General features: G+C 41.4%; 1 protein-coding gene across 3 annotated transcripts in view; it reads left to right on the forward strand.

Annotated features, from left to right (window-relative positions):
• rai14 (retinoic acid induced 14) overlaps window positions 1-18,593 on the forward strand; it is a 39,681-nt gene extending 21,088 nt beyond the window's left edge. Inside the window, exons 3-21 of one of the 3 annotated variants that reach the window (XR_011603416.1) lie at window positions 1,081-1,211; window positions 3,011-3,099; window positions 3,336-3,400; window positions 4,873-4,930; window positions 5,471-5,541; window positions 9,676-9,782; window positions 9,898-10,082; window positions 10,566-10,591; window positions 11,004-11,090; window positions 11,543-11,632; window positions 12,066-12,203; window positions 12,819-12,920; window positions 13,460-14,194; window positions 14,691-15,184; window positions 15,533-15,701; window positions 15,805-15,972; window positions 16,093-16,247; window positions 16,353-16,418; window positions 16,606-18,593. Coding sequence is in view for 2 of the 3 variants with exons in the window: in XM_070989104.1 (XP_070845205.1) it covers window positions 1,081-1,211; window positions 3,011-3,099; window positions 3,336-3,400; window positions 4,873-4,930; window positions 5,471-5,541; window positions 9,676-9,782; window positions 9,898-10,082; window positions 10,566-10,591; window positions 11,004-11,090; window positions 11,543-11,632; window positions 12,066-12,203; window positions 12,819-12,920; window positions 13,460-14,194; window positions 14,691-15,184; window positions 15,533-15,701; window positions 15,805-15,972; window positions 16,089-16,247; window positions 16,353-16,418; window positions 16,606-16,692 (3,027 nt within the window). In the remaining variant the exon portion in view is untranslated. Of the gene's footprint in view, window positions 1-1,080; window positions 1,212-3,010; window positions 3,100-3,335; window positions 3,401-4,872; window positions 4,931-5,470; window positions 5,542-9,675; window positions 9,783-9,897; window positions 10,083-10,565; window positions 10,592-11,003; window positions 11,091-11,542; window positions 11,633-12,065; window positions 12,204-12,818; window positions 12,921-13,459; window positions 14,195-14,690; window positions 15,185-15,532; window positions 15,702-15,804; window positions 15,973-16,088; window positions 16,248-16,352; window positions 16,419-16,605 lie in introns of all 3 variants that reach the window. The other 2 variants (XM_070989104.1, XM_070989105.1) reach the window with 2 other exon arrangements.
• The last annotated feature ends 7,878 nt before the right edge of the window (window positions 18,594-26,471 follow it).

The raw sequence follows: 26,471 nt of genomic DNA on the forward strand, positions 1-26,471 counted from the left end.
TTGCCACAAAGGCTATTTACACCATATCACCATGCTGGCTTATTGGTCTCTTAAAATAGAATACAGTTTGCCACCTCAAGTATTTTTGGAGTCAGAGAGTTCATTACCTTATCACGTGTAGGTCAGTAGGCTATCGGGTCAAATCCAATACTGTGCTGCATCCTAATATGCTCAGGGGAGCTGACCAATGAACTCAAGCTGCTGACTTGTTTGGGGTGCACAGGTTTAGTTCTGCTTTCAGGGTAAGGAAACAACTCATTTACAACCTTTAACAACTATTTCTTGAAACACATTCTCTAATCTGTCTTTAATATAATGAGTTTTCCTTCAAATGAGTGCCAACACTCTATGTTTATGGCTGGGCTGCCTCTTTCCTCGTCTGATGTTGGTTGATTATAGTTTGTGAGTAGATGGATATAACTATTGTGGATGTTTTTTCATACTGTTTTTCAAATGTTGTTTTTGTTTAGTTTTTTTGGTTTGGAGGTAAACACTTAAAGCTTGCTCTGCTGTATTTCCAGGCTGCAGTGTAGCAAGACTGTCTCTGCATGAGATCATGCTTGAAGCTTTCCCAATAGCTGACCTCTGATTATCTGAACAGCCTGTTGGTGATACAAATGTGGGGCCATTTGGTTTGTGGATGTGTCAGTGTGCACGCCTACACTGCATGTTGCATATGTGTGTGTGTGCGTGTGCACACAAATGTTGTGTGTGGGCTATAGCAAAGCTTAATAATAATATTAATAATAATAATAATAATAATAATAATAATAATAATAATCTCCTTCTGAGAAACATTACTCATGTTGAGGACATGTAAATTTTTTTAGCTGGAGAGCAAGATTTGCTGCTGTGGGTGTCAGTGTGTAATGATATACGTCACTTTTAAGAATGCATACATTAGTATTGTCACAGATGGGAAAAAACCATGGATACATGCATCACGATGACAACAAAATAAATATATTAGATGCCCTTGTTCCCCAGTGATTACATTTGATGTCATCCTTTCTGTTACTCATCTCTCCTATTTTCTCTTTCTCTGTTTTCCTCTCTTTTCCTACAAATCATCCCCTGTAGGTCAATGAGTGGAACAAAAATGACGAGCGCCTGCTTGCTGCGGTGGAGCATGGTGAGGCGGAGAAGGTGGCATCGCTCCTTGCCAAGAAAGGTGCCAGCGCTGTAAAGCTGGACAGTGAGGGCAAATCAGCGTAAGCATTCTTAATATGATCTACAAAAGAGTAAAGGTTTCTGTAGCAGCTTCAGTCAAAAAAGACACTTGAATTAAGATCTGCCGCACTGACAAGACTCACACTTAAACAACAAAATGGTTTGATTGTGGTGACACAAAAGTGGGTTTATTTAATTTTAGGGAAACATTATCCAGTCTTAGGGATTTTTGTTTTTCCTTTCATATCTCTCCAGCATATGCTCAGATTCTTGGGGTTATGAAACTCCTTTCACGCTCTGCTGCACAATGTTAAAAATGAATGGGCAATCTAAAAATACGACTGTTTTTCTCAGTTCCCGAAAGGTTGACATTTTCGACCATTCATTCAGCCTCCCTGACATTCAGTGTTTCAACAGCCAGTTAATTCCTGCAGAGGCAGCGGAGCTCGTTGCCTCACCAACTGAGATTGCTGATAACACAGAGGCTCAGTGTTAATATTTGACCTCTTTCTTTTTCTGAAACACAACACCCACTGACCTCAATGTGCTAAGCAGCTCACGCAGAGCCAGGAACATCAAAACACAGGAACAAATGCAGGGAGAAGCGAATGCACGGATTCTCACACGCTGAAACAAACACACAGGCTTTTTGTTCCACCAGTAGTTCACATCCTTGACCTTCTCTCTGTGTGTGACTGGAGCACAGAAACACATGCAGATGCAGACTCACAGCCTTTGTAAATCACAATGAATGTGGTGGTTTGGGATCGCAACACTCCGATCTTTTCAGGATGCACAAAGGAGGAGTCTACAGTATCTCTATGGTGATAAAACCTGACTGAAAGGCATGTGGGCATAGTTGTGAGTGTGTGTTAGTGTGTAACCTACACGCACACACACCAAGGGGAATGCTGGGCATGTGTAGTGTTTTTTTCATTATGCTTGCTGAGCTGGAAAGGAGTGTATTGATTGCCTGCTGCACACATACAACCCTGATTCCAAACAAGTTGGATGCTGTGTAAAACGGAAATAAAAACAAATGTAATCATTTGTAAACAAACTGTGTTTACTGACAACAGTTTTATGAAGTGTTCCTGAGCTCACGTACTGATATCCTTTATACAATCATGTGTTCACAAAGTGGTGAACCTTGCTCCATCCTTGCTTGTGAACGACTGAGCTTTTCCAGGATGCCCCTTTCATACCCAATCATGACACTATCACCTGTTACCAATGAACCTGTTTACCTGTGGAGTGTTCCAAACAGGTGTTTCTGGAGCTTTCCACATCTTTCCCAGTCTCTTGTGCCAACTTGTTTGAAACGTGGAGCATATTGTAAGATTCTGTTTTAATGTTTTACACAGCGTCCCAACATTTTTGGAATCCGGGTTGTACGCACAAGCAGACAGTTTAGTGTAAAAACTATAAGTTGTAGCTGCTTGGTTGCAGTGAAATCTCCAGCAAGCACTGCTCCTGGCTGACATAATGGAAAAGATAAGAAAAGATGGATAAGCTAACCAGCTGCTGACTGAAGGTTCATATTTCCCAACATGTTGAACTGTTTCTTTTCATGTGATCTACTTCATTTAGACTGTGAGGGATCGACCTTCAAAGTGCTGTTCGGCACGGACAGAAAGTTAGTTTCATTTGATAGGATGGCAGAAAAGTGTTTGTGATGACTTTATTCACTAGTTCAGTTCCCATGTCATGAGATACTCAGTGTTTCTCTGAAAACCAGCAAAGAAAGAGAAGCTGTCTTACAAACATCTCTGTTGTTGTGCTTTTCTAACTAACAATTACTCTGTTTGTAATTTGTTCTTTGGTTTGGGTGTGTGTGTAGTCTTCATGTGGCAGCTGCTCGCGGTCAGACAGACTGTCTATCTGTCATCCTGGCCCATGGAGCGGACCTGTCAGTCACTGATGCTGCAGGTATGTACTGTAGTTATATATTAAGTAGTGATAGAACAAATGTTTTCCTGCATAAATATGCTATTTTTTCTCAACAAATACTGTAAAGAAAAGAGCAAAATGTTTAATGTTGCTGCCACTTTTCCTGCTAAGATGTTTTCTTGTGGTTGTTTTCTTATTGATTTTATCCAATTAGTCACCAATTTCGTTGCCCCAATAAAGATCCTAACTCAGGCCTTTTTTTGATTTATGTTCAGGTTCTAATCCGTTACACCTGGCTGCCAAAAACAGTCATGTTGAATGCTGCAAAAAGCTTATTCAGGTAAGGTGAATCACTAAAGTTGCTTTGTCATATTTATTGCATTCAAATGACCAATAATATGACAACCTAAGGTCCCACAGTGAAAATGCACTCCCTGGTGTTTGCTTTAATATAGTGGCTATACACTATTTTAGATTGAGTGAAATGTTTTCAATATGTGTTACACAACAAAAAGTGCAAGAAATATGGAAGAAAGAATGTTTTAATGGCAGAGCATCCAGTCACCCAGCAGGACTTCTTCTTGGACGCATTACTTAGTGCAGCAAATAAGGAATGTGTGAAAGCAGGAGCACAAATCGGATGAAACCCAGACTCTGAATAGTCCCACTCTTCTGTTGAGATGTCTGAAACCAGACAGTTTCACTGATTCATTTCTTCAGTCTGCTGATTGTGTGTGCGCAGATCAGCAGATCTCAGCAGGAGGACACACACACACAAACACACACTCGAACTTCTATCGCTGTGAGAGCACTCATTGACCTAATGCATTTCTTAGCCTCTTGTCCGAATCTTAACCTTCACAACTAAATGCCTAACTCCAACTCTAACCTAAACCCAAAACCAAGACTGAACCTTCAAATAGCCCTTTGTTGTGAGTCGCTGAGGACAGCCAAATGTCCTCTCTTTCCAAAAATGTCCTCACTCTGTTGGTTAAACACACACATACCTTGCTCCTGCATTGAACTGCTGACCTAACTATCCCATGACAGCATCTCAGCAACACACACCTGCCTGATCAATCATCCAGGAAAGTCTACTTGTACACACAGCACTAAGTTTTAAATCTCTAAACCCCTTTTTGTGCCCCAAACTGTTTTGAACAGCAACGTTCGGACAAACCTTTTTGTCTTTACATGGCAGGACATTGCACCAAATAATGCCAGTTTGTTGACAGGCTGTTGTTAATTTGGTGACTGTCCAAGGACAGTTGGATCTAGGGCTAGCAACGGATAATACTATGATTCCTAAAGTATGTAAAATGTCACCACTGCTAGCAAACTATGGGTAGGAAAGAATTAAAAACATGTAAATGCTGTGATGTACAGTATAGTTTGATGCAAATGTGTGTGTTTCCAGCTGCTTCACAGTGTTGTCTCATATCAGATAAACATTTAAACTATGTAAAGCACAAGTGGTAAACCGAAACCAAAAAGATTTTTAAACTCAAAGATTTCAGCTCCTCGGCCAATAAACTCCTCTAACACGATCACTGATGCTCCAAAGCAGCATGAAACGCATTCAGAGAATGTTTTGGACACATTTTTGTGATGCCAGGCACATTTTTTGGAAAGGGAAAGAATTTCATACTTAGCAGAAGACATGGCAGATTAATGGAGAGTGGAGACTAAATGTAATCACAGCAAACAATGAAATACATTTCATATTTACAGTGGAACTCATCTTTCATAATCATTCATAATTCATGTGTAACATTGATTTTCATGTCTAATATGTTTCTGTTTCCCCTCCAGAGTAAATGTCCCATCGATGCTGCAGACAGCTCAGGAAAGTCTGCTCTGCATCACGCTGGTAAGTATCTCAGTGTGCCGAGAGTTAATCAAACAAAAGTGCTTTTACTGAAGATTAGTCTGCTTAGACAAGGACGTGGGAAAATATCTTGTGAGATAAAGTTTAAGCTGAGATAAAATCATCTACTTTGTTTGGAATTAAGTGACTGAATGTGATTTCTCAGTTTGTTTCAATCAAAGGTTCCCATAATAGTCACTAAGCTGATGAGCGATGAGCAGATTCACACAGATGTCATCACTGTTTCATGAGTGCTGGTGGTAGTTGACATGGCTGTTAAGGTATATTAGCGGGTTTCTTTTATCAATGTTTCACATTTAAAAGTAGAGGCAATGGCTCACAAATGTCATGTTGCTATGCTTCAGCCACCATACGCCTTTTAATGAAAAAGAAAGTAGACAGTCCAGTCATATTGATTAATTTGGTCTTTTGGAGACAGATGAGAGACACTTCTTGCTGAATTCAGTCAAGGACCACCCAGACATCTCTGGACACCTGTGTGCTTCTTCTCCTTGTCTGATTGTTGTTTTATTTCGTCCTCAGCTGCAAGCGGGAACATCCAGACCGTCCAACTGCTGTGTGAACTCAAAAGTCCCATCAACGTGAAAGATGCAGTATGTGCTTTCATTATTACTTCCAGTCTTTCTTTCCCACACTAATTTTTCCTGGCAGGATAGTAAGAGGCTCTGAAACCCCAGGAAGACCACAGAAATGCACCATTCAGCTCTCATTCATATCGCTTTCTACTGTGTAATTTCCAGAGAGGAATTTGTTCGCAGAAGGTTAACCACTGTTTGTAAGCTTTGGGCCGTCTTTAAGATTTACCTGTCTGTAGTTCCTGCGTTTGCAACAGGATGCTCGATCTGCTGTCAGATATCTTATTTGCCTAATTATAGCTTTGTCTGCATCCCTTTATGTGCTTTTTAGTCTAAGAGAGCAGAGGTAGAATACCTAGTTGTCTCTCACAGCTGTAAATGTACAATATGAAAGATCCTGACATTTCCTCTCATTTGTCCTTCTCTGTTTAAAGATTAATATTGTGTGTGTGTGTGTGTGTGTGTGTGTGTGTGTGTGTGTGTGTGTGTGTGTGTGTGTGTGTGTGTGTGTGTGTGTGTGTGTGTGTGTGTGTGTGTGTGTGTGTGTGTGTTTATTTCAGTGTGTGTGAGGTAGAGGGTCAGTGTACTGTGGGAACTCTGCTCTCAAGCCGCAGACATGTGGTCTCCATTGCAGTGATGCTCCATGCCTGTGGTTTTAACCCAACTGGGGTGTGTGTGTGTGTGTGTGTGTGTGTGTGTGTGTGTGTGTGTGTGTGTGTGTGTGTGTGTGTGTGTGTGTGTGTGTGTGTGTGTGTGTGTGTGTGTGTGTGTGTGTGTATGTGTGTGTGTGTGTGTGTGTGTGTGTAAAAGAAAAAGAGAGCAAGTGAGAGAAGAGAAATGGAGAAGAGAATCTGTTGCCCATTTATTTCCCTTTTTATTATCATGCCACAGCCGGCCTGTTGGAGATTAAAACACACACACACACACACACACACACACACACACACACACACACACACACACACACACACACACACACACACACACACACACACACACACACACACACACACACACACCGTGATCCCTTAGCCTGCATGTAAAGATGTTATGTTATTGTTAATTAAAATTTATTGCTGCCCTGTGCTTGTTTAAGCCTCTAACAAGTTGTATGTTGTGGCTTTAGAAACTGGTTCATGCTGCCACTTTGTATAACTGCCTGTAAGGATTTTAAAGCTAAAGTTTAGGGTTTCTGAAATAATTACAATTGCAGCTCAAGCTGACTTTGTAGTTTTCTTCAGTGATATTTGCATGTGGTCTTCAAGCATTTCTTCCTTATCAATTTACATTTTTTAAGCAAAATGATGCTTTGCCCATGCTGGTTAGAGTTTCCTTACAGCACATAAGAAAACTCTAACCAGCATGGGCAAAATTTGGATTTACATGTTCTCCACACTCGTATGTTTTCGGTTTTATACATGTGAGACGACAGGGCCATAATCATCTGCAAATGTGTGTGAGTGTGAGACTGGAGCAGCTCTGTTAGTGCTCTGCTGTTAGCGGACATAACCTGAAGACCACAAAGTCGTCTGGAACATATTTCTGTTTCTGTGCTGAGCAGAACATGGCAGCTTGTTAGCCTCGGGCATACATCATGGCTGTAACAAATATCTATACCTGATCTATATTTGACTTGAATAAACACACAGCAAGAAACGGAAAGAAACAGGAGAACATCTGGCAGGTCTTACATGTGTCAGACAAAGAATGTTTATAGAAAATCAACTAAACATAAACTTCAATTCTTCTCAGAGACAGTGGAAATATGTAGTATAAAAGATTCCTTATGTTTTCAGTTTGATAGAAATATATTTCTCAAGCACTAAATTCTAATCAAACGGTTAGCAGTCATCTTAGTGTAGCAGTTCATGTTGTGTAGCACTCAGGGGGAACATGTTGATAAAAGGTCAGTGTTGTGGAATTGTTGGTTTCTTCATGTTGTCCTGTGGTTTGTGGAATATATGTAGTCTGACTGTGAAGTGTAGCCTTAAAGGACCAGTGTGTAGGAGGTAGTTAGCAGTGAGTTTGCAAATTGCAATCCACTGAATATGGACGTGACGGTGCAACATGGTGAACTCAGTGGAAGATGACCAGCTCCCTCTGCAGATATAAGAAGGTCAAAGGTTAAAAATAAATAAATAAATAAATAAATTCTGCCAATAGACCTGCCTAAATCTCACACACTGGCCCTTTAAGAGTCGTACAGGACAAAATGACAGTGTGCACATGTATTCTAGGCAGCATGGTAAAAGTTAAATCAGTATGAGTCGTTTCTAGGCTGGTCCAGTGGACATCCACATACCAAGAAGTAGCTTGGTGAGTGTTTACTTCCACCAGTACTGAACTGGTTCAGCTGTATTCAGATGGAGCTTCTAGCAATGATTCCCTTTTATTTTGAGGATAGTTTTACCTTCTCACTGACATATGCAACATGTGATGAGGCATTACTTTTTCCAGGGGCGCACGCTAAAAACGTTGAGAACCACCAGTTTATGTTATCCCTCTCTACTCCTCGTTTAGCAGCACATGCAGTGAGAGAGCTGGCACAATGACCACTTCAGTCATTTTCATTTTTTATGAGTAAGAGATGGTTTTAGAAAAAAAAAAAAAAAAAAAAAAAAAAAAAAAGCCTTTTCTAAAGCAGTCTGTCACCACCGCTGAAATGATCAGGTCAGAACTGTCTGCTTGACAAATCCATTGCCATCCAACTAGAGCACTTTAAAAAAACAACAGTAAATGATATATTCACTTTCAGATTACACAGTCAGCCGATGACATTTTCATTGCACAAGGAGGAGAAGATGAAAAACATCATAAACACTACAAGCTCTGTTATGTTTGCTAAAGTTTAACATGAGGGTCCAGTTGTTCATGTGATAGAGGCTGAATCCAAAAAACACTCTGGCTCTCTTCAATACCGTCCTAGTTACAGTTTTAAAGTCAATTTAAACTCCTTCAATGCGTGTTTGGGTAGCAATTTAGATAAACATTGTCCCATTAGGAGTTCTGTCATCATCATATTGTGTTAGACATCCAATATGTTGTGACACAAGCTAAAGAATACGTCTATGTCCTCCAAATAAACTCTAGAGAGTCGTATAAACAGAACGACTGTGTGTCTGTGGTGTCTGCAGCTGTCTGTGTACACGTCTGTTTGAGAGTATCTGTATATTCAGGTCTTGTTGCCCAAATGTGGAATCCTGGCTTTTAAACTGATAAGATGGCACCGAGTTGCAAAAAATAAGCAAGCATTTATACACCTGTGCTCTCACATGCACCCACACAGACACTGAATCTATTACTCTGAGAGAAAAAAACCCTGTCTGTCTTTTAGATTGCAGAGCAGAAACCGTTCAGCAGGAACACAGACTGAGCCGAGCAGACGCAGGGCTGTTAAAGTCTTTAGCAGGGCTCAGAGGAACCCACAACATAGTTCTGTTCTCTGTGGCGTGTGGAAGCAGCAGCCTTGTAATATAAAACACAAAGCTATACTGACACACTTTAAAGTTTCTTATGCTCTTTTACAGCTGGGCATGACTTTGTTTTTGTTTTTTTTTTTTTTAACTTTGTTTCACCTTTAACAATATAAGTAACCTGTGGAAATTCCTTATCTGCTGTTCTAATGTAATGAAGATGATGTAGGCTGCAGCTCCTTCCAAGCTGTACGCCGCCCTCCACAAGCCCAGCCAATCAAATGTTCATGTTAGATTTAGGTCATAGATGGTTAAGGTTAAGTTAAATGTCATGCTTGGGGTTAGGATCTGTCAGTCCTGGTGAAAAATGCGGCATGTCTACGTTGCATGAAATACTGACCAAGTTGCCTAACTCAGGGCCATAAACTGTGCTGAGCCAGCCCATTCATTTGTACTGTAAATATATCATTTTGGGGATTTCCCAAAAGCCACGCTGCTCAAAAAAAATGGAACAACTTTTGGCTTTTCTGTTTATCTGCTGGGAAACTCATTTAGGAGACATTCACTCCCTTTTCACGTGGATCTGAGATTTCTCTCACCACACAGACACTCACCATGCTTCACGTCTAAGCCCACATCCTCATGTCACACAAAAGGTTACGCAGGTGTGTGTTGTGCTGGTTTGTGGGCCCTCCATAGGATGATTTCAGGCATATCAAATGTTCTGTTTCTCTCAAAGGACGGACTCACCCCTTTGCTGTTGTCAGCCAAACATGCTCATGCTGAAGTGTGCAGTATTTTGCTGGACTGCGGTGCTGAAATCAACGCTTCTGACAACGGTGGCAGGTATGAACAGTCACATTCAGAATTTGGAAGTGGTGTTGATGTAAGACCCTCATGTTCTTGGATGATGGAGAGATGGTACACTGGTGATCACTGTTTGTTCTTTTCCGTGTTGCAGGACAGCCTTGATGCTGGCCAGCGAGTCCAACGCTGCACCTGTTGTTGAAGTGTTGGTTCAACGGGGAGCTGATCTATCAGCTGTAGATTCACAAGGCCACGATGTCGTCCACTACGCCAAGCTGCTGGGCAACATTGAGGTCAAAACTGCACTCGCTGCTGCCCTGAACAGACAGCAGGTCTCAGGTAAGAGGTAATACACATACAGAAAGTACAGTCAGAAAGCAGAAGATGACATTATCTGGACACTCATACATGTTTTGTGACTTCAGGATGCTGCACTGACTTGATATTATTTCCGTCTCTCTTTAAACGCTATATGCCTGCTTCAGTCCGAACCATAAAAAGGCTTAACCTTTAGTGGCTGGCCTTGTGAGAAACAGATTTTTCGCCTCAGATTGGAGTTGAGTCTCCGTAATATTACTGTTCTGAGATCTTTGTCTCCACAACATGATCAATACTCACACACACACATCACCTCTGTGTGGTTGATAGTTCCCACGCTATGGTTTCAACTGAGCCGACACTGCCATCTGGAGGAGGTGCCCTAACAGTCTTACTTTATTTTCCTGTACATGTGTAAACTGTTCTCTACCTGCAGTAGGAAAACATTACATATATAATATATTAGATTTTTTTAATGTTCTTCTTCTTGTCTCCTTTTGACAGATGAAAAGTCTCCTAGAAGTCCTCAGGTAAGAAACCAGTGTTGTTTTTCAGTACTTTTGTTTGGAGGTCCTCAAAAAAAGGCAAAGTTACCAAAACACCTGGACCTACATCAACCAATCAGCCATGAATGACAGTGAGAGTCTAAATTAGTTTGTAGTAATACTATGTGATTCATAATGAGCTAAAGATGATGAAAAAAAATCCAAGTTTAGTTTTATTTCTGCTGTGTAGCTACGCCTCATGGACTGTAGTTTAGTATCAGCTTTTCCAGTGCGTTAGTGTCCAATTTCTCAGCTTGTGAAAAATCTTTTAGTTGCTGTTTTTGGAAAACAAAACTCATTGATTGACTCTCCTTTCACTAACCAGCACTGAATCCCACCTTTCGTTTTTCTCTCTTTTCGTTGCCTTTCTCCTCTGTCTCTTTTGCTGGCTCCTCAGCATGATCAAGTAGCTAAGCTAAGTGATGAACGGATCACAACTCCCAAAAAACGAAAAGCACCTCCACCTCCTATTAGCCCACTGCAGGTAAAAGCATGTCTGTCTGTGTGTCTGTCTGCTAGTCTCTGTATGCCACCCTTTATAGTAATGCATGTCTGGTCTGTGACTGCTTCTCTATATTATTACATATACATTATTATTATCTCGGTCAGTTTTCTCTCATCAGTATGGTAAAATATTTCACTCATGCAGTATATTTATTTCCTATTTAAGTACTAATCTGTATTTGTTTTCCAGATTTTAACTTGTGCTTAATACAAATATCTAGGGCAGTAATAACCCATTATGCCACTTAATTATCATAACAGGACACTAACATTTTGAGTCATACTGCAGTTCCTGGTGTTTCTGTACCACTTGATTATGAACATAATGCACGCATCTGTTTTTAACACTTTAGTCTTTATTTCCAACTAAATCATGATGAGCGTTTGTGAGGAAAACAAACTAAAACTAAAACTACCTTAATCCGTCTGCAGAGCTCTGGACCCTCCTCTCCTTCAGCTGTTACCTCCGCTGGGACACCTGCATCCAACAAAAGTGACACTCCCAAAAAATTCAACTACAAGGTAAGATTAACATAAAAGTCAACCTAACAAATAGAAAAAAACTGAATAAGGTGTAGAATTATCAAAGGAAAGTAAGACAACACACATATATATATATATATATATATATAAAAAATGGCATTAAAGAAGCCATTTACTACATCAAGGTTTGTGCACATGGTCATCAGGTGAGAGATGCTGATTGGAAAGATGTTTCAGTCATGACATCAAATAGGCAGACATTTAATCTCTGATGAACTTATTATACAATAGCATCTCATGTACCAACTGGCTAAATTTAACCTTCATACCATTTTCCCTGTGTTCCTTTTCTCTTTTGCTTTCTGCTCCATCTCTCACCTTTTACTCCTCCTTTCATCTTCTTGTCCATCTTCCATTCTTCTCCCCTCCCATTCCCTCTGTCCCGCCACTCCTCCCCTTTCTCGTTTCAAAGGAGGATGAGGTTAGAGGAACGGCACTGAGAGAGGAGGTTGAGAAGCTCCATGAGGAGAGAAACATGTTGCTGGAGACGATCGAAGACCTGAAGCAGACGGTGGAGCAGACGGGGACTTTTCCTGAACTGGAAACAAAGGTGATTAATGAACGATGCTAAAGTGACGTGTTTATATTACGTATGAGCAGACCTGAAAACAGATGTGGTGATTAGAACATAAGACTTGATCTAAGCAAATGACATCAGGCTTTTACTGTGAAAAGAAGAGCATTAAAACTTAGTGTTGAGTACAGTAAGTGCACTGAATATAAATGTTGGTGTATAAATATACTGCCAAATCCAACTGAAGGTTTTTCCTATTTGGATGAAGAGAATTCAAAAACTTTTGGGCTTCATATTACTAGACATTTTTACATGATGGGTATTTTGATTCAGTTTTAACTTTTTTCTTTGTAACACAAGTTTGCTAAAAGTTTTTCTGGTGTAAAAATCTTACATCAACGCAGCTTTAAAGGTTTGATACTGCACTCGGACAACAGACAGCTGTGTACTGCTGAACTTTTTCACCTTGGGCATTCTTGAAGGAGGCCTAACCTAAGCCTCAGACGTGTCATGGCTTGTTTTGTTTTTCAGTCGCTAGAGAGTGGTCCTTAACGTTGCACTCTTTTTGCCTCTGCATGTGAATGTATGTATGTGTGTGTGTGTGTGTGTGTGTGTGTGTGTGTGTGTGTGTGTGTGCGTGTTTGTTGACAGGTCGAGCACAGCTTTACAGCGTCTGCAGCTCTGGTTTCCGCTCTGCAAGCCAAGATTGCTGCTCTCACTTTGGAGAACCAGCAACTTGCAGGAAAACTCAAGGTATGTAACCCATTCATTTGTGCTCATGAGCTAAACCATAAATCAATGAACGAACATACTGAAGTTGAGGGCAGTACACTGTACCACCATGATTCCAAACAAGATGGGACGCTGTATAAAACATAAAAATAACAGAATGCAACCAACTGTAAACAAACTGTGTTTACCGACAATAGTCTTACAAAGTGTTCCTGAGGTCATGTAGTAATATCCTTCATACAATCATGTGTTCAAAGAGTGGTGAACCTCGCTCCCTCCTTGCTTGTGATCGACTGAGCCTTTGGAGCATTCCACAATTTTCTCAAAATGTTTTTGAATTCTGTTTTTAATTTGGATATAATGTGGCAATGTACAAATAATGTAGCTATTATATATTAATAGTAGAAAGTTAAAAGAATACATAAAAGTAACATTTTAAAGAATAATAATTCAGGTGCAAGATTAAAAATGAGGTTCCCATTTTTTTTCAAGTTTGTCTCAAAAACAACTCTCTTGCCCCTCACTTTAAACTCTTTTTACTCTTCATCCTCACCTCACAGAAACATCCGTCCCTCCAAGCCAGCGAGGACCTGAAGGAGATCAGTCGTCCGGACAGCATGGCCTCCAACTCCTCCTTCCACTCCACCCAGGATGAGTTTGAATCACTGCCACAAGTCCCCTCCACTGCCCAAGTGGAAAGGGAAGACAGTTCAGGCAGTGCTTTTGTCAGACAGGAGGAAGAGGAGGGTGAAGGAGGCAGAGAAGGGAGCAAAGAGGAGATCAGACTGTTGAGACAGGCACTGGAGAGCGTTCAGATGAAACTACTAGAAACCAGAAAGGAAAACCGCTCTCTTCAGGCCCAGCTGAAACCTGAGCGAGGCAGAGAGAGAGAGGAGTATGAAAGTGTGAGGGAGAAAGGGAGAGAGGAAGAGTTGATGGAGAGTCTAGCTGAGCTCCAGGCGAAGCTAACAGATACTCAGGAGAGATACCATCAAGCTGTTGAGGAGGTGGAGGAGCTGAGAATGCAGGTGGGAAGGGGAGGAGGTGAGCTGATGGAGAAACAGGAGGTCCAGAGACGTACATTACCCACACTTGAACTTGAAGTTAAACAGCTGAAGGCCCAGCTTGTCCAATCGGGATCTGAGCAAGAGAAAGCAGTTCAACACATCAGACAGCTGGAAGAGGCGCTGAGGAGGGTGGAGGAGGAAAGACAGAGTGTAATGGAGAAAGAACAGAGGACTGCACAGATTGAGGGGCTGCACAAGGAGGCACAAGAGGAGATTAGGATGCTCCAGGTAAGCATAGACTTTTTCTTCTTCTTCTCATTGAATTTCTGTAGGACTGAAAGGAGACACATCAAAGTCTGTCCACAGGTCTTGCGGTCGACTGCACATAGCAGGAAATGATGTTTGACGTTGTTTGTTGCTCCAGAGGGAGCTGTGTGAAAGCTAATGAATTTAGCCTGTTCGAGGCTACATTATCCTCAACTAGCATAACACACCTGAATCTCTGACTGAACTTATGGCGGTCAAGTTGCATTGTGGGTCATGTAGGCGCCAGGTATTGACAATGAAGAAGAATGGCTGGATATAAAAAGATTATATTTCTTGTTCTGTGCATTGAATTTGATCATTATTTAGTGCAATTCCGAACTGATGGTACACTCAATTATTCTTTCAGTCTACTGTACAGTACATCACTGAATACTTTGACAGACTCCCTCATTTTTCTCTTTGTCACATACTTCCTTTCATTCACTCATTCTTTCATTTATTGCTTCTTGTTGTTTAGGAGGCTCTCAGGGGCACAGTGCCAGTTGAAGCTGCAGCCAAAGACTTTGAAGAAATGAAGGCTGAACTAAACGAGGTAATTGCTGGGCTGCAGCGCCGCTTGCTGGAACTCTCGCACTCCTACAGCGAAACAAAGAGTCAGTTGAGTGCTACACAGAAACAGCTAGCCGAGGCCCAGGCTGAGAGCAGAGCAGCCTCACCACCCTCCTCAGAGCAACAGCAGTTGCAACAACAGGTCCAGGTGCTAACCAGTAAGGTGGAGGAGCAGCAGACATTGCTAGCTGAGGCACAGAAGAAGCACTCGTTAGCTCAGGAGGAGATTTTAATGCTGAGGCAGGAGGCAGAAGCTCAGGCACAGAGCTCTGTGGCCCTCGCCGACCACACACAGGTGATGTCATCTCTGGGAAATGCCATCAAAGAGTTGGAAAGCCAGTCAGAGGCCCTGAAAGAGCAGCTACACCAGAAGTCCATGCAGGTGGAGGCTCTTCAGAACAGGTGAGGAAGAAAACTGATGGTTGATCGATGTTTCTGAGGTGCTTTATGAGTAATTAGAAAAGGAGTGGAGTAATGTAATTAAGTGTGTTTACTTAAATCCTTTGTTTATGTAGAATTTGGGGGTACTTTATACTTCTGGTCCACTGCATATCACAGGCAAATATACTTTTTTCCTCCACAGCTTGTTTACAGTCCACTGTGTGGGAGCTAAAGGAATATTAATATCAAGATTATTTTTCTTACCATAGTGAGGCTGATCCAGTTGACTGTGTGGTCACTAGTCGAACTATTTGTACTTCTACATACTTGTACTTCACCATTTGGTTCTTGTGTCTACTTCACAAAAAGGCTGACAGCAGAGAAAGACATCATCCCAGATGATTCAGTCTCACGAGTGGAGCACGAGACCACGCGAGAGCAGCTGGAGGGCGAGGTGAACCATCTGACGCAGCTCCTCCAAGGGGCCCTCAGGAAGCAGGATGAGATGGCTCTGGAGGCTGCTGATGCATGGCAGAAGGTGAGAAGACAAGGTGTCCTCCGGGTTAGATAAAAACATTTTTCAGTGTTGACTATAAATCATCTTCCCTCCTGTAATTTACAACCGGTTCTTCACCCATCAGGCACGGGAGAATCGTGCAGAGCGGGAGGCCCTGCAGGAGCTGGTGATGTCGAGGGAGAAGGAGAACCAGACGCTGACATCCAGGCTGGCCGAGTCCCAGGATGCTGTGTGTCAGCTCAAACAGCTGGTGGAGAATCACGTTGCCTCAGAGAGAGAGAAGAACAAGCGGGTGAGTCATGAAAATGGCAGCCACTGCAGAACCACCATCACTATTGTAGCACTTAGGGAAAAGCTCCTTAAAGGTACTCTTTCATTAACTACATTTTTTATGTATGTCCCTCTCAGATAGATGACCTGTCACGGGAGGTGGGGAAGCTGAAGGATGCCTTAAACAGCCTATCACAGCTCTCTTACACTGCAGGTTCTCCCTCCAAGAGACTGCAGCAAAACCAGCAGCTGGAGACAATGCAGCAACAAATCAAACAACTACAGTACCAGCTGGCTGTAAGCTTTCTCCACCTTATTCTTACACAGAATGCACAATAATGCCCACTTTGGAGTGAACTGTACTTTGAAACATCTTGTATTTACTTCACGCTTTCTGTGTAGGAATCAAAGAAGCAGCACCATGAGATTGTGTCAGTCTACAGGATGCACCTCCTCTATGCTGTCCAGGTAAATTCATGCATTAGTCTGCAGCTTAAAGGGAATATTAAATGAATATTTTATCATGTACTACTTGTGGTTTCTACCATGTCTGGATAGATCCAGTCAACCCAAAAGTTTTTATTTGGGTGGACTGGCCCTTTAAATCACAGAGTAATTTTACATATTGAACTGAACTTGTGCTTTGTACCTTCAGGGGCAGATGGATGAGGATGTCCAGAAGGCCTTGAAGCAGATCCTGATGATGTGCAAGATGCCAAGTCAAGCCAAGGAGGCCTGCTGAGGCACACCTGGCCCAGTTTCCCAAAAGCATGAGGTGAACTGAAGTGAACTGCTGCCGTCAGCTGCCACCACGCGTCCTTCCATCCAAATTCACACAATGCTGCTGAGAAGCAAGGAACCAACACATGGTGCCTCTGAATAAACCTTGAGTATTTGTTAATGAGGAGAAGGTTTACAGTCATATGTTCATTGCCTTTGCTAAGGTCATTTTGACCATCAAAGATATAAAGTTCAGTCAGTGTTGCAATGGAAGATGTTTTTGGGAAACCCCAGCCCAGCATACAGATACTGTACATCAGCCAACTGACCATTCAAACAAGTGGCCAAATTTACAATTTGTGCGTGCATGTTAACACTTCACTGTCAATGAGCAGTAACTTTGAATCACGTGCAGTGTGACAAGAGTGATAATACAAACATACACGTATGTGTGCACTAATCTGATGAAAACAGTGAGCTCGATGTTGTTTGTTTCTGTTACAAAGTGAGCTCAGAGAAATCATTTAGAGCTGCTGTTAATAGTATCTATTTTATGATACAACAGTGTTTTTACTTGTTAAATGTTTGATGGTTGTCAGCATTTTCCTGATACAGTCTAAATTATTCATGCCCTCTTACGTATGCATGTGACTTTGCTCAACGCCAGCCCAAAAATCACATAGAAATGTCTTTTTGGCCGCACTTCTATGAAGAAAATGCATGATACTGTTTGTATTGCTATTTTCCTATTAGCACAAAAATTTCTAAAAATGTATTTTACTGAAATGTATTATGTCATGTTTTCTATGTTACCGTACTGTAATGAGGAGATTTGATAGCTGTATTTTTGATGGCCTTGTTTTGTGTCTGTTTTGTGTGAATGAGATGCTTTTTCCTTGAGTATAACAACGCACTATTTGGTCTAGTGACACCTGAGTTAGTTTATTTCCCCATTATTATTCATATTTTACATGTAAGGGGTTGAGTAGAATTGTTTACTGTAATGGAAAAACAAACATTTCAGCTGTAACAAATGCCCAACAGTATGGGCTCAATGGTTTTTGTCTTTTTAAGTTGAGGGTAGGTAAGATTACATTTCCTCTCCTCTTGTCTACTCTTACACTTTGGTTATTTGTTCTTACTTGAAAAGCATGCAAAATGTGTTGGCTGTAAGCAAGTGGTTGAGTTTAGCATAAAACTAGAGTTCTGTGTGCTGTCACATGCCTGTAATCAGACGGTATTTTTCTGGCTCTGCAGTACTTTAACTCAGAATTCCTGTCAATATCAGCAATAGATGCCAATTTCACTAGACTTCCCTGCACCATCATTTATTTATTTCAGTTGCCAGGATGTTTTTTTTTTCTGTTTGTGAAGCTCCCGTCTCTTTCAGTGTTTCTTTGTAGGTATGGATGGACACTGTACAATGTTTGAGAATACACTCAAGTGTGTTTCTTTGAACGTGTCTTCTAGAGACTTCTGAACTGTTTTCACATCGCACTCCTTTGCCTTAGTACTGTACTGAGAGCCATACACCCTTTGGTTTCAACTTTCCTCTGAACAGTGTTTGAGATTATTGAGAACACAGCTTACACTGTTGAACTGTCGTTGGATTCAATGAATTTGTCTCTGACTGAAGCTTGCTTCTCACTCAGGAACTTTTTTACTGAACATGATTTACACCTGACCGAAATTTGCTCTGGCCTGAGTGGAGCTGTTGCTTTCTTTCATGGGTTGTACAAATAAATGACCTCTCTCTTTTTCTCTGTAGGCCTTGACTAAAATGTTTTGTAACAAGAAAGGGAAAAGAAAGAAACAACTTTCCTGTCGGTTGTTTCTTCACTGACAGTTTTGTAGTGACATGAAAAAATGCTTGTTTGCCAACTGCTTTTTTTGCCCACATTAATAAATTTTCAAGATACTGTACCATCGTGTGTCTGTGTTTTATATCTCACTGCTCTTCCATATCAAGACAATTACTGTAAAAATAACCTGACTAAATTTGAAAGCTTAATAGTATTTTAGCATAAAATGAAAAGTGATTGAATGAATGAAATGGTTATTACATGTATGCATACAGCTACCGTGTGCCCTACCCACATGGATTTACAAGCCATCACAGATTAATATAAGACCGAGTTATGATGCCATATAACACTGCCTCTTTTTCCAGCCTGCTGAGACAAAGTTAGCAAACTACAAACACATCAAAACAACAATATTTCAGAGTTTCAATGATTTTAAATCATCATCCAGTACGAGAGAAAACGGGACACATTTTATCCCAAATCACACAGCTCCCAATCTATTTTCTTCCTCAATATTTTTCTGACCTGCCAACCTTGCTGACTACAGGAACAATACTAGCTCTCATTGGTGCAACCTAAGATCTTTGGCTATGAGATAAACAAGATATACGATTCAGGGCTTTTATGTCACATGGAGATTGTTATGGACCCATTAAATGTTCAGTTTCATTAAACCTTTATGATCAAAAAAAGGCTGTTACCCTAATGGTCCAAAATGGTATACAAGGTGTCATTCAAACGTAAAATGTATTTAGACACAATGTTGGAAGTGTTTGGAAAAGTACAAGAGCAGGATGAGGCTGAACAAGCAATAAATAACCACTAGATGGCAGCCTTTGCCAAAACTGGATCTCTTATCGCTCTTGTAAAGCTGTCCAGCTCACACAATCTACAGATGGGTCACAAAGGAAAAAGCTGAGGACATAAAAAGAAACATACTGATTTTTGATGAGTATGATACATTTTTTTGTGGGCTGACGTGTTAATTAATTCTCTCTACTGCCATCATCAAAGCACCACAGGAGGTTATATCTTTTTTAAGAATGGTGTTTTATCCCTCCATAGCACACAGAGACTTGTCCAATTTATGCTAAGACGCACTGAAACTCTTCTGGCGGCTTGTGGTGGTGCAACAACTCATTAAGTTACTTAACTTTTTACTCCTGTCATTTGTCCTCCTCTAAGCACACATACAGAACACATGATCCAGTCTACTTTCTGTTCATCATCTTACAGAATCAGAGTAGGAAATACACACTTTGAGTTTGGAATACTGCGTGAATAAAAAAAGATGCATTGTTTATCTTCCTGTTGGGTTAAGCACACCATCCTCCATGTCAACACTCTGTCCTCCCTCAATGTCCACGCAGCTTTGGCTCTCAGATGTCCTGCCAGCCCAGCTCTGGGTAATTTATCTGCCGTTCTGTTTCCTCTAACCGGTGGCACAACCACTTCGTTTCCTGCCCTGGCCCTGTGTTCTGCCCGCTGGTCAAACACACACATACGCATACGCACGCAAGAAAAGCACACAAATGCATACACGCACACACACGCACACACACCTCTGCCTTTACACGACAACTTCCTGTCAATCTTGCTTTCCCACACGTTCTGCCCTCAGGCCTCGGGGGTTGGTGGGGAGAGATCTGTTGCTGTGATCCTAATCCAGCCAGGGCCCATATTTGTCCGGCATCACAGGCTGCAGTAAAATCTCAGACTTGGCTCAACTTAAATATTCAATCTAATGTCATTTGATGAGCTTGTTTTTTTTTTTTAGTAGCCATTCCTGTAGTTCTGTTAGTTATTTAACGGAGATAAAATGACCTTTCAGGGTTTTCTTTTCATTTACTGAAGTGGCTTTCAAGTGAGCTAAATGTTTTGTCACACCTTTTCTTTTATCTGCTTCTTCCAGTGCAAGAAGAACTGAAACAATCAATGGACCTTTTTAGGAAAAATAAATAAATCAAAAATAAAATCCGTAGTTGCAGCTACCCAAATGTGAAGATGAGTAGCTTTTCTTAATCTTAAATTATTGTTGGACTGACAAAAACGCACAATTGAAGACTTTATCTTTGGCTCAAGGAAAATGTCAGAAAACTATTTTCTGACATTTTTTGAATGAAGCGAATAATTAATTTACTTTTATAAGCATTAGTTGCTGCAGTACTTTGAAGCAACATTGTCTTGATTTAGTGTACTATGAACTGTTTGTAAAACAAACCATGCCCACCATTTTTGTGCCTTTCTCTCAGATGCATGCTGCTTACGGTCTGGCACCTGGTGGCTACCTTTACATAAAGTCTCAACCTCACCTGCACTGTCATTTCCTGGAGGATACACACCAACTGCTCAAATGTTGCCATCCAGAAACGTCCAGGAAACACAGGTGGTCAGAGTCTCTGCCAATAAATACACCGCCACACGCTCCTAGTGGATAAACAGAGATGACAGAGAGGGATTACTTTTTGTACTTTTGAGTACACACATTGGTTTTTAGGCATAGAATACCTTTAAATCGTCCAAATCAGATGTTTTGTATGGCCACATCATTACATCAACTGTGACAAATGCAAACACCTTAATATATCTATAGAAATATCTCTAATTAATGACTTGCCATTGAGGCAGTGAAGTTTGATGGCCATTTAATGAGCATCGAATGCCAAAAGAGAGCGAATTATGAGGGGACCCAGACCTGAACCCTGAGGAACCCCAGAGCAGAGATAAGTATTTTGTGACTGAGATGCAAAACGACAAAAAAAGAAAGGTACATAATCTATGAATGTGACAAAGTAAGTGAACTGATTGTCTCCTCCTCCTCTCCTTGAATTATACATAGATGCACAGATAGAGGAGAATTCTGTACAGACAAAAGGAGCTCATAAATGAAGAGTGGAGACAGAGTTTAGATGATGTGAAGAAGTCAAAACAGAAGGTCAAAGCCCGGGAGAGGAAGACTGTGGCTGAAGGAGCCCATTCCGGGAGGAAATGAGAAGAGGTTGTGGCCAAGAGAAAAAACATGGAGAAGCAAGAGCAGCAGATCAGGAGAGAGGGACAAGTGTATATGTTGAATCACTGGAGGGATGACTAATCTGCGACTGAGAGACTCCTGCGAAGTCGCTTATAAATCTGCGTCAGCTGCCAGCAGCACGATGGGAACAGGCCAGGGAGGGGAATAGGAGCTGATGACGAGGCTATCTTGACGACAGCGGCTCACTACTTGTGATGAAGCAGCAATAAAGTGGGACAGCTTCGGCTGCCAACTCGCCACTTTCAGAACATTTTTCAAATTTTCTATCGTGTCTTTGCTAACTATTTGTTTACACTGCGTATTTCCTAGTAATCACGGATTGTGTGCTGAGCAAATATTGTCGAATAGCTTCTCACTCATGTGCGTCATAGCTTGGTTTCAGGGAGCAGGCCTGCGTTATCTGCTCAAGTGCTGGTACTTGTATCTTCAAGTAGCACATATGGGCTGTTGTGTCTGTTGTTATTGTAATTAATTGTTTCCTATTCTTTTTGGCTGCTATTAAAGACATCTGGACTGGGAATCTTTTAGCTAACTATAGCCCATTCACAGAAATGTATATCAAAAGACTGTTGTGAGATGGAGCCGACTTATTACCAGCTGCTCCATCCTACTTCTAAAGCCTTCACAGCTGCCAGGTTCCTCAGCCTGGTGACAATCTTTGACTTATCTGTGCTGCAGCTGAACTCTGCCCTGTGACTGAGGTTAGCTGTACCCACAATAAAATGCCATATCTAAAAGACTTAAAAGGAGCATCACTCCACTGTGGCTTGCATTTTCCACCCACTGTGGGAAATGTACAGATTGGCATCCGCATAAAAGGATGCACACACACACACCAGCACGTGTCACAGTGCTGTAGGTCTGTAATTTTACAAAGCTTCAACATTTTCCTCTTGTGGGAAGGTGGATAAGTCTGACATTATGTTGAAAACCATACAGCATGTCATTGTCCACATTTGCTACACCATGGACAGCATCAACAGAGTGACACTTTGGGTGACAGGATGAGTGATATATATTGATTCCAAAAAATATGCAGTAAACTCAATATTGTTGGGTTGTTGACAAAACAAGACATTTGAGGATGTCATCTTGGGCTTTAGGAAACACTGATTGACGCTTCTCACCATTTTCTGACTTTTATAGAACAAACAGCTCATTGATTCATTGAGGGGAAAAAAGGACAGATTAAATGAATGAAAATCATCATTAGTTGCAGCCCTAATGTTGGTCAGTGTATATGGTAGATGGTTTGGCAGCATGATTAAATGCACTGTTTCATCATTAAACATCCTCCACAGGTGGGACCAGAAACTAGTGAAAATTAGAAAAAAGGAGGCAGACATAGACAGAAAGTTAGCACAGCAGCAACATGCTACAGCAGTTCCTCCAGTGCTACGAACTCCTGGCTGTGCTGTTAGCAATTATTAGCCAGCTAGCAGACAGAGGAAGGTACCCTGGTGCCCAGCATTAAAAAAACATATATATATCCCACAACCAGCAAAGGAGCTTCAGTCAAAGCTGGTAGTGGTAGGAGTCCTGGCTTTGGTCACTAAAGATGGACTTTTTGGAGGAAGTTCCTGTGCTCCCTGTCTTTGTTACTTGTTTGAACAGATGTGAACTGTCTCTGTTATTCTTCTTATTGTTATTTTAATGTTTGGTAGAAGGCGTCTGATACTTGAACCTGACTTTCAAATGCCACACATCTGCACCTGGCCTCATTTATTTTCGTATTTACGACAAATTCCATAGCACCAACAATAACAAGACCTAGGTAGGAAAAATCTCTTTGAATCGGCTACATTTAATGAAACACTGGCAGTTTATAAAGCACTGGGATTATAAGTTAATTGAATCTCATGCAGCTCCCTTCATGAGGCAGTGAAGAACGACACACGGCACAGCCACATCGAGCTGGCCCAGGCCTTTTCAGTGCTTTCATTGTCTTCATGAACAACACTTATGTGAGACTACATCTACAAGGAATTGTTTGTTGATTATCAGTTGAACTGCCGTTAAACATAATTATACTGTGACATTTAGCTGTGCTAAGTGTCTCTCAGCAATGCTGGGGACGAATCGCTTTTGGCATCCAGGCTCCTATAAACAGGGGAGGTTTTCAGCATGTCAGTGATCTCTGCCATGATAAGTCATGTTGTCATCGGGGGAGAGTGATTGTCACTGAGCCGCGGTTCTCTCCTTGGCAGAACATTGAGACCACAGTGGTGTTTACATGTGTGTTCTGATGGGAGGTCTGACGGTAATGAACACTGTGGAAGTGGGGGAATGAAACAGAGAAATAAAACAGGTTTGACACATTTCCAGATTAGAACCTTCTTTTTATTCCTTGTAACTGTTTTCCAGCAACTGTCATCACTTCGCCTAATCTCACCTCACCAATCTCTGTATTATTTTCCTTCCTTTTGCTTTCCCTCCACCTCCTCCTCTCCCTTTCTTTTCATCTCTTCCCTCTGATGCACGTCTCTATGGTTTGTCAACATTGTTAACATGCTTACATTCCATCTAATACAACCGCATTTTGTTGTCAAGTAATTAACTGATGTGTGCAACATGTTGTTGCTGTGTTCTCCCATGTAGCCTCAGCCACCAAGCCGTCAAATGTTCTCAGTTTGTCTAATGCAGGCTGGCCTTGAAACAAGACCCTGCAGTAGATGAATGGAGGGGCGTAAAAGACGCATGCAGCTTAATTGCTGCAAGATGTAACCTCGCCTGCAGCCTACTGTGGCTCACAAACACACTCACACACATTCATGCACATGAAAGCATGCGCATACACACATGAAAAAGCACACAAACACACAATCAAACATGTGTACACATGGTAAGAAAACACAAACTGTGCTAGGCGCGTTACTAAATTACAACACGGATTTTCTACTATGCGTCACGACAGCCCAAACTTCTTAGAAGCATCTTCTGTTTGTTTGTTGGTGAAAAACAAGGTTTTAATTCTACTAGAAGGCTATCCTTTGATAGAAAACATTCAAAAGTTCATCTCTCTGAAGCAAAGCAAACAGAATCAAACCAAATCAAAACGATTCAAAATCTATGGGTTCGTTTCCTTAGGGCATCTCAAGACAGTTCTTGAACCTAGTCTAATGGATACAAGATGATATTAATGCAAAGATGCTATTGAGTAATCTACATTTGGCTCTTAGTCAAAATTCCATAAAGCATTACTGAATAGAAATGATGAGAGAGATCAGGGAGTAGAGAGACAGGCCTGATTTGATCTTATGGGGAGCGTTCCTGAAGCCACTCAGGGAGCTCCTCTGAACTATGCCATAACACAACACAACATAACATTTCTGGGACTGTTGACTCCATATACTGCATGTGAACGCTTAATGCAGTCCCTCGCAGTCAGAAACGATAAAGAATCTGTGACTGGCGCACAGGTCCATAGAGAATCAATTGGAAAAGTTGGAAAAGGTGACTGTAACAGTACACTGGAACATTCCCTCCGGGAAAACGCACATTTTATGACTCAAATCTAACATCACCTAAAGATCACAAAAAATTTCACAAAATTCAGTCTCATTTGATGGTCGCTGTGGGCAGCAGACCAGGAGGACTTCACAGATTACAGCCTCGGCTCTCTGGTTACTCGCCGTGGGAAAGAAGCCATACAGGTCCCTAAAAAAAAAGGAATTACGGGGCTGCACTGCCGCGATGATAACAGATGTTATTTCTTTAACTGAGTGGTATTCCCCTACATCCACTACACCATCTCTGGGCATGTGGATGCTTTCCCCTGACATCACTGAGATGACTGCAGCTCTGCTGGCAGCACTAACCCAGGTCACTGAGATACAGTTACATGACTCGCGACCCTCGAAGACCACAACACAGCAGACCACAGAGAGGTTCACCGGCACAGAAACACTGCAAGTGCTGTACTGTGAATATTCGTAATGGTTATGACTGGGAATGTGTTTATCTGTATTTAGAACCAAGTGTTTGGGAAGTAATTTTAGGTTCCTACCAACCAACGGCCCACTGTCTTCTTTCTTAAAAGTCTACAAATCTCCAATATTTGCATGTGTATTGATGCTATTCAATAATATATTATCATGTGCTGCATCCCTGATCAGAAATGCTCCCTTCCTCTGTGTAAATGTGGGATAGCTGGATGAGATCCCTGATCCGAAGAGTGTTTTGGCTACAGATTCAAACCCCAGAGATGTTTATTTCTGCATCTGATTTAGCACAGAATGATTGCAGCAATACTGTCTGGAGGTGGGGTAATAGCAGTGGGCAGAACAAGGCCTTTGATCACACTATTTTCTTGTTTGTGTTTTACATTATGGAATCTTACAAATATGTTAATAGTGATGTCAAGTTACTTGAGTCCCAGGGCACCTTCACTTCACTTTGTAAACCAATCAAACAACCAATCATATTAGGCAATGTAATGACATGATCACTTGTATATTGTGAAAAATATGTGCATGTAAACATTTGGGAGGGAGCCATGAAAACAAAAGGATCTGGAAGGGAAAATGTTTTGCAGTGTGTCAATGTTAGATCATGTGAGGGAGGTCAGGAAAAACAACTTTATTTGATTATTTATTCCTCAAGCTTGAGAATAACGTTTTGCAGGTCACACTATCTCTCCCAAGAGTTGTCCTTATTCCAAACAGACTTTGAGAGTTTTCATATATCACTGAAGTGTATACCTGAAATTGTGGAGACCCTGTGATTTAATTACCCTGTCCTGTTGCCGCCGTTCCCACTCTGGGCCGGGCTTCCCAGTTACAGTCCCTCTCGTTCGCTCCGGCCTCCCCACATCAGGTTCTGATGAGCATAACTGGAAACACGTGCTCCACGCTGGCTCCCCCGACAGATGGGACAATATCATATTATTAATGACAGAAAGAGAGAGGTGGGGGGAGGGAGAGAGAGGAGTGGGAAGGAAAATCCTCCCTCCTCAAAGGGCTTGCT

Source organism: Chaetodon trifascialis, chromosome 20, assembly GCF_039877785.1.
Source record: "Chaetodon trifascialis isolate fChaTrf1 chromosome 20, fChaTrf1.hap1, whole genome shotgun sequence".
NCBI classification, from domain to species: domain Eukaryota; kingdom Metazoa; phylum Chordata; class Actinopteri; order Chaetodontiformes; family Chaetodontidae; genus Chaetodon; species Chaetodon trifascialis.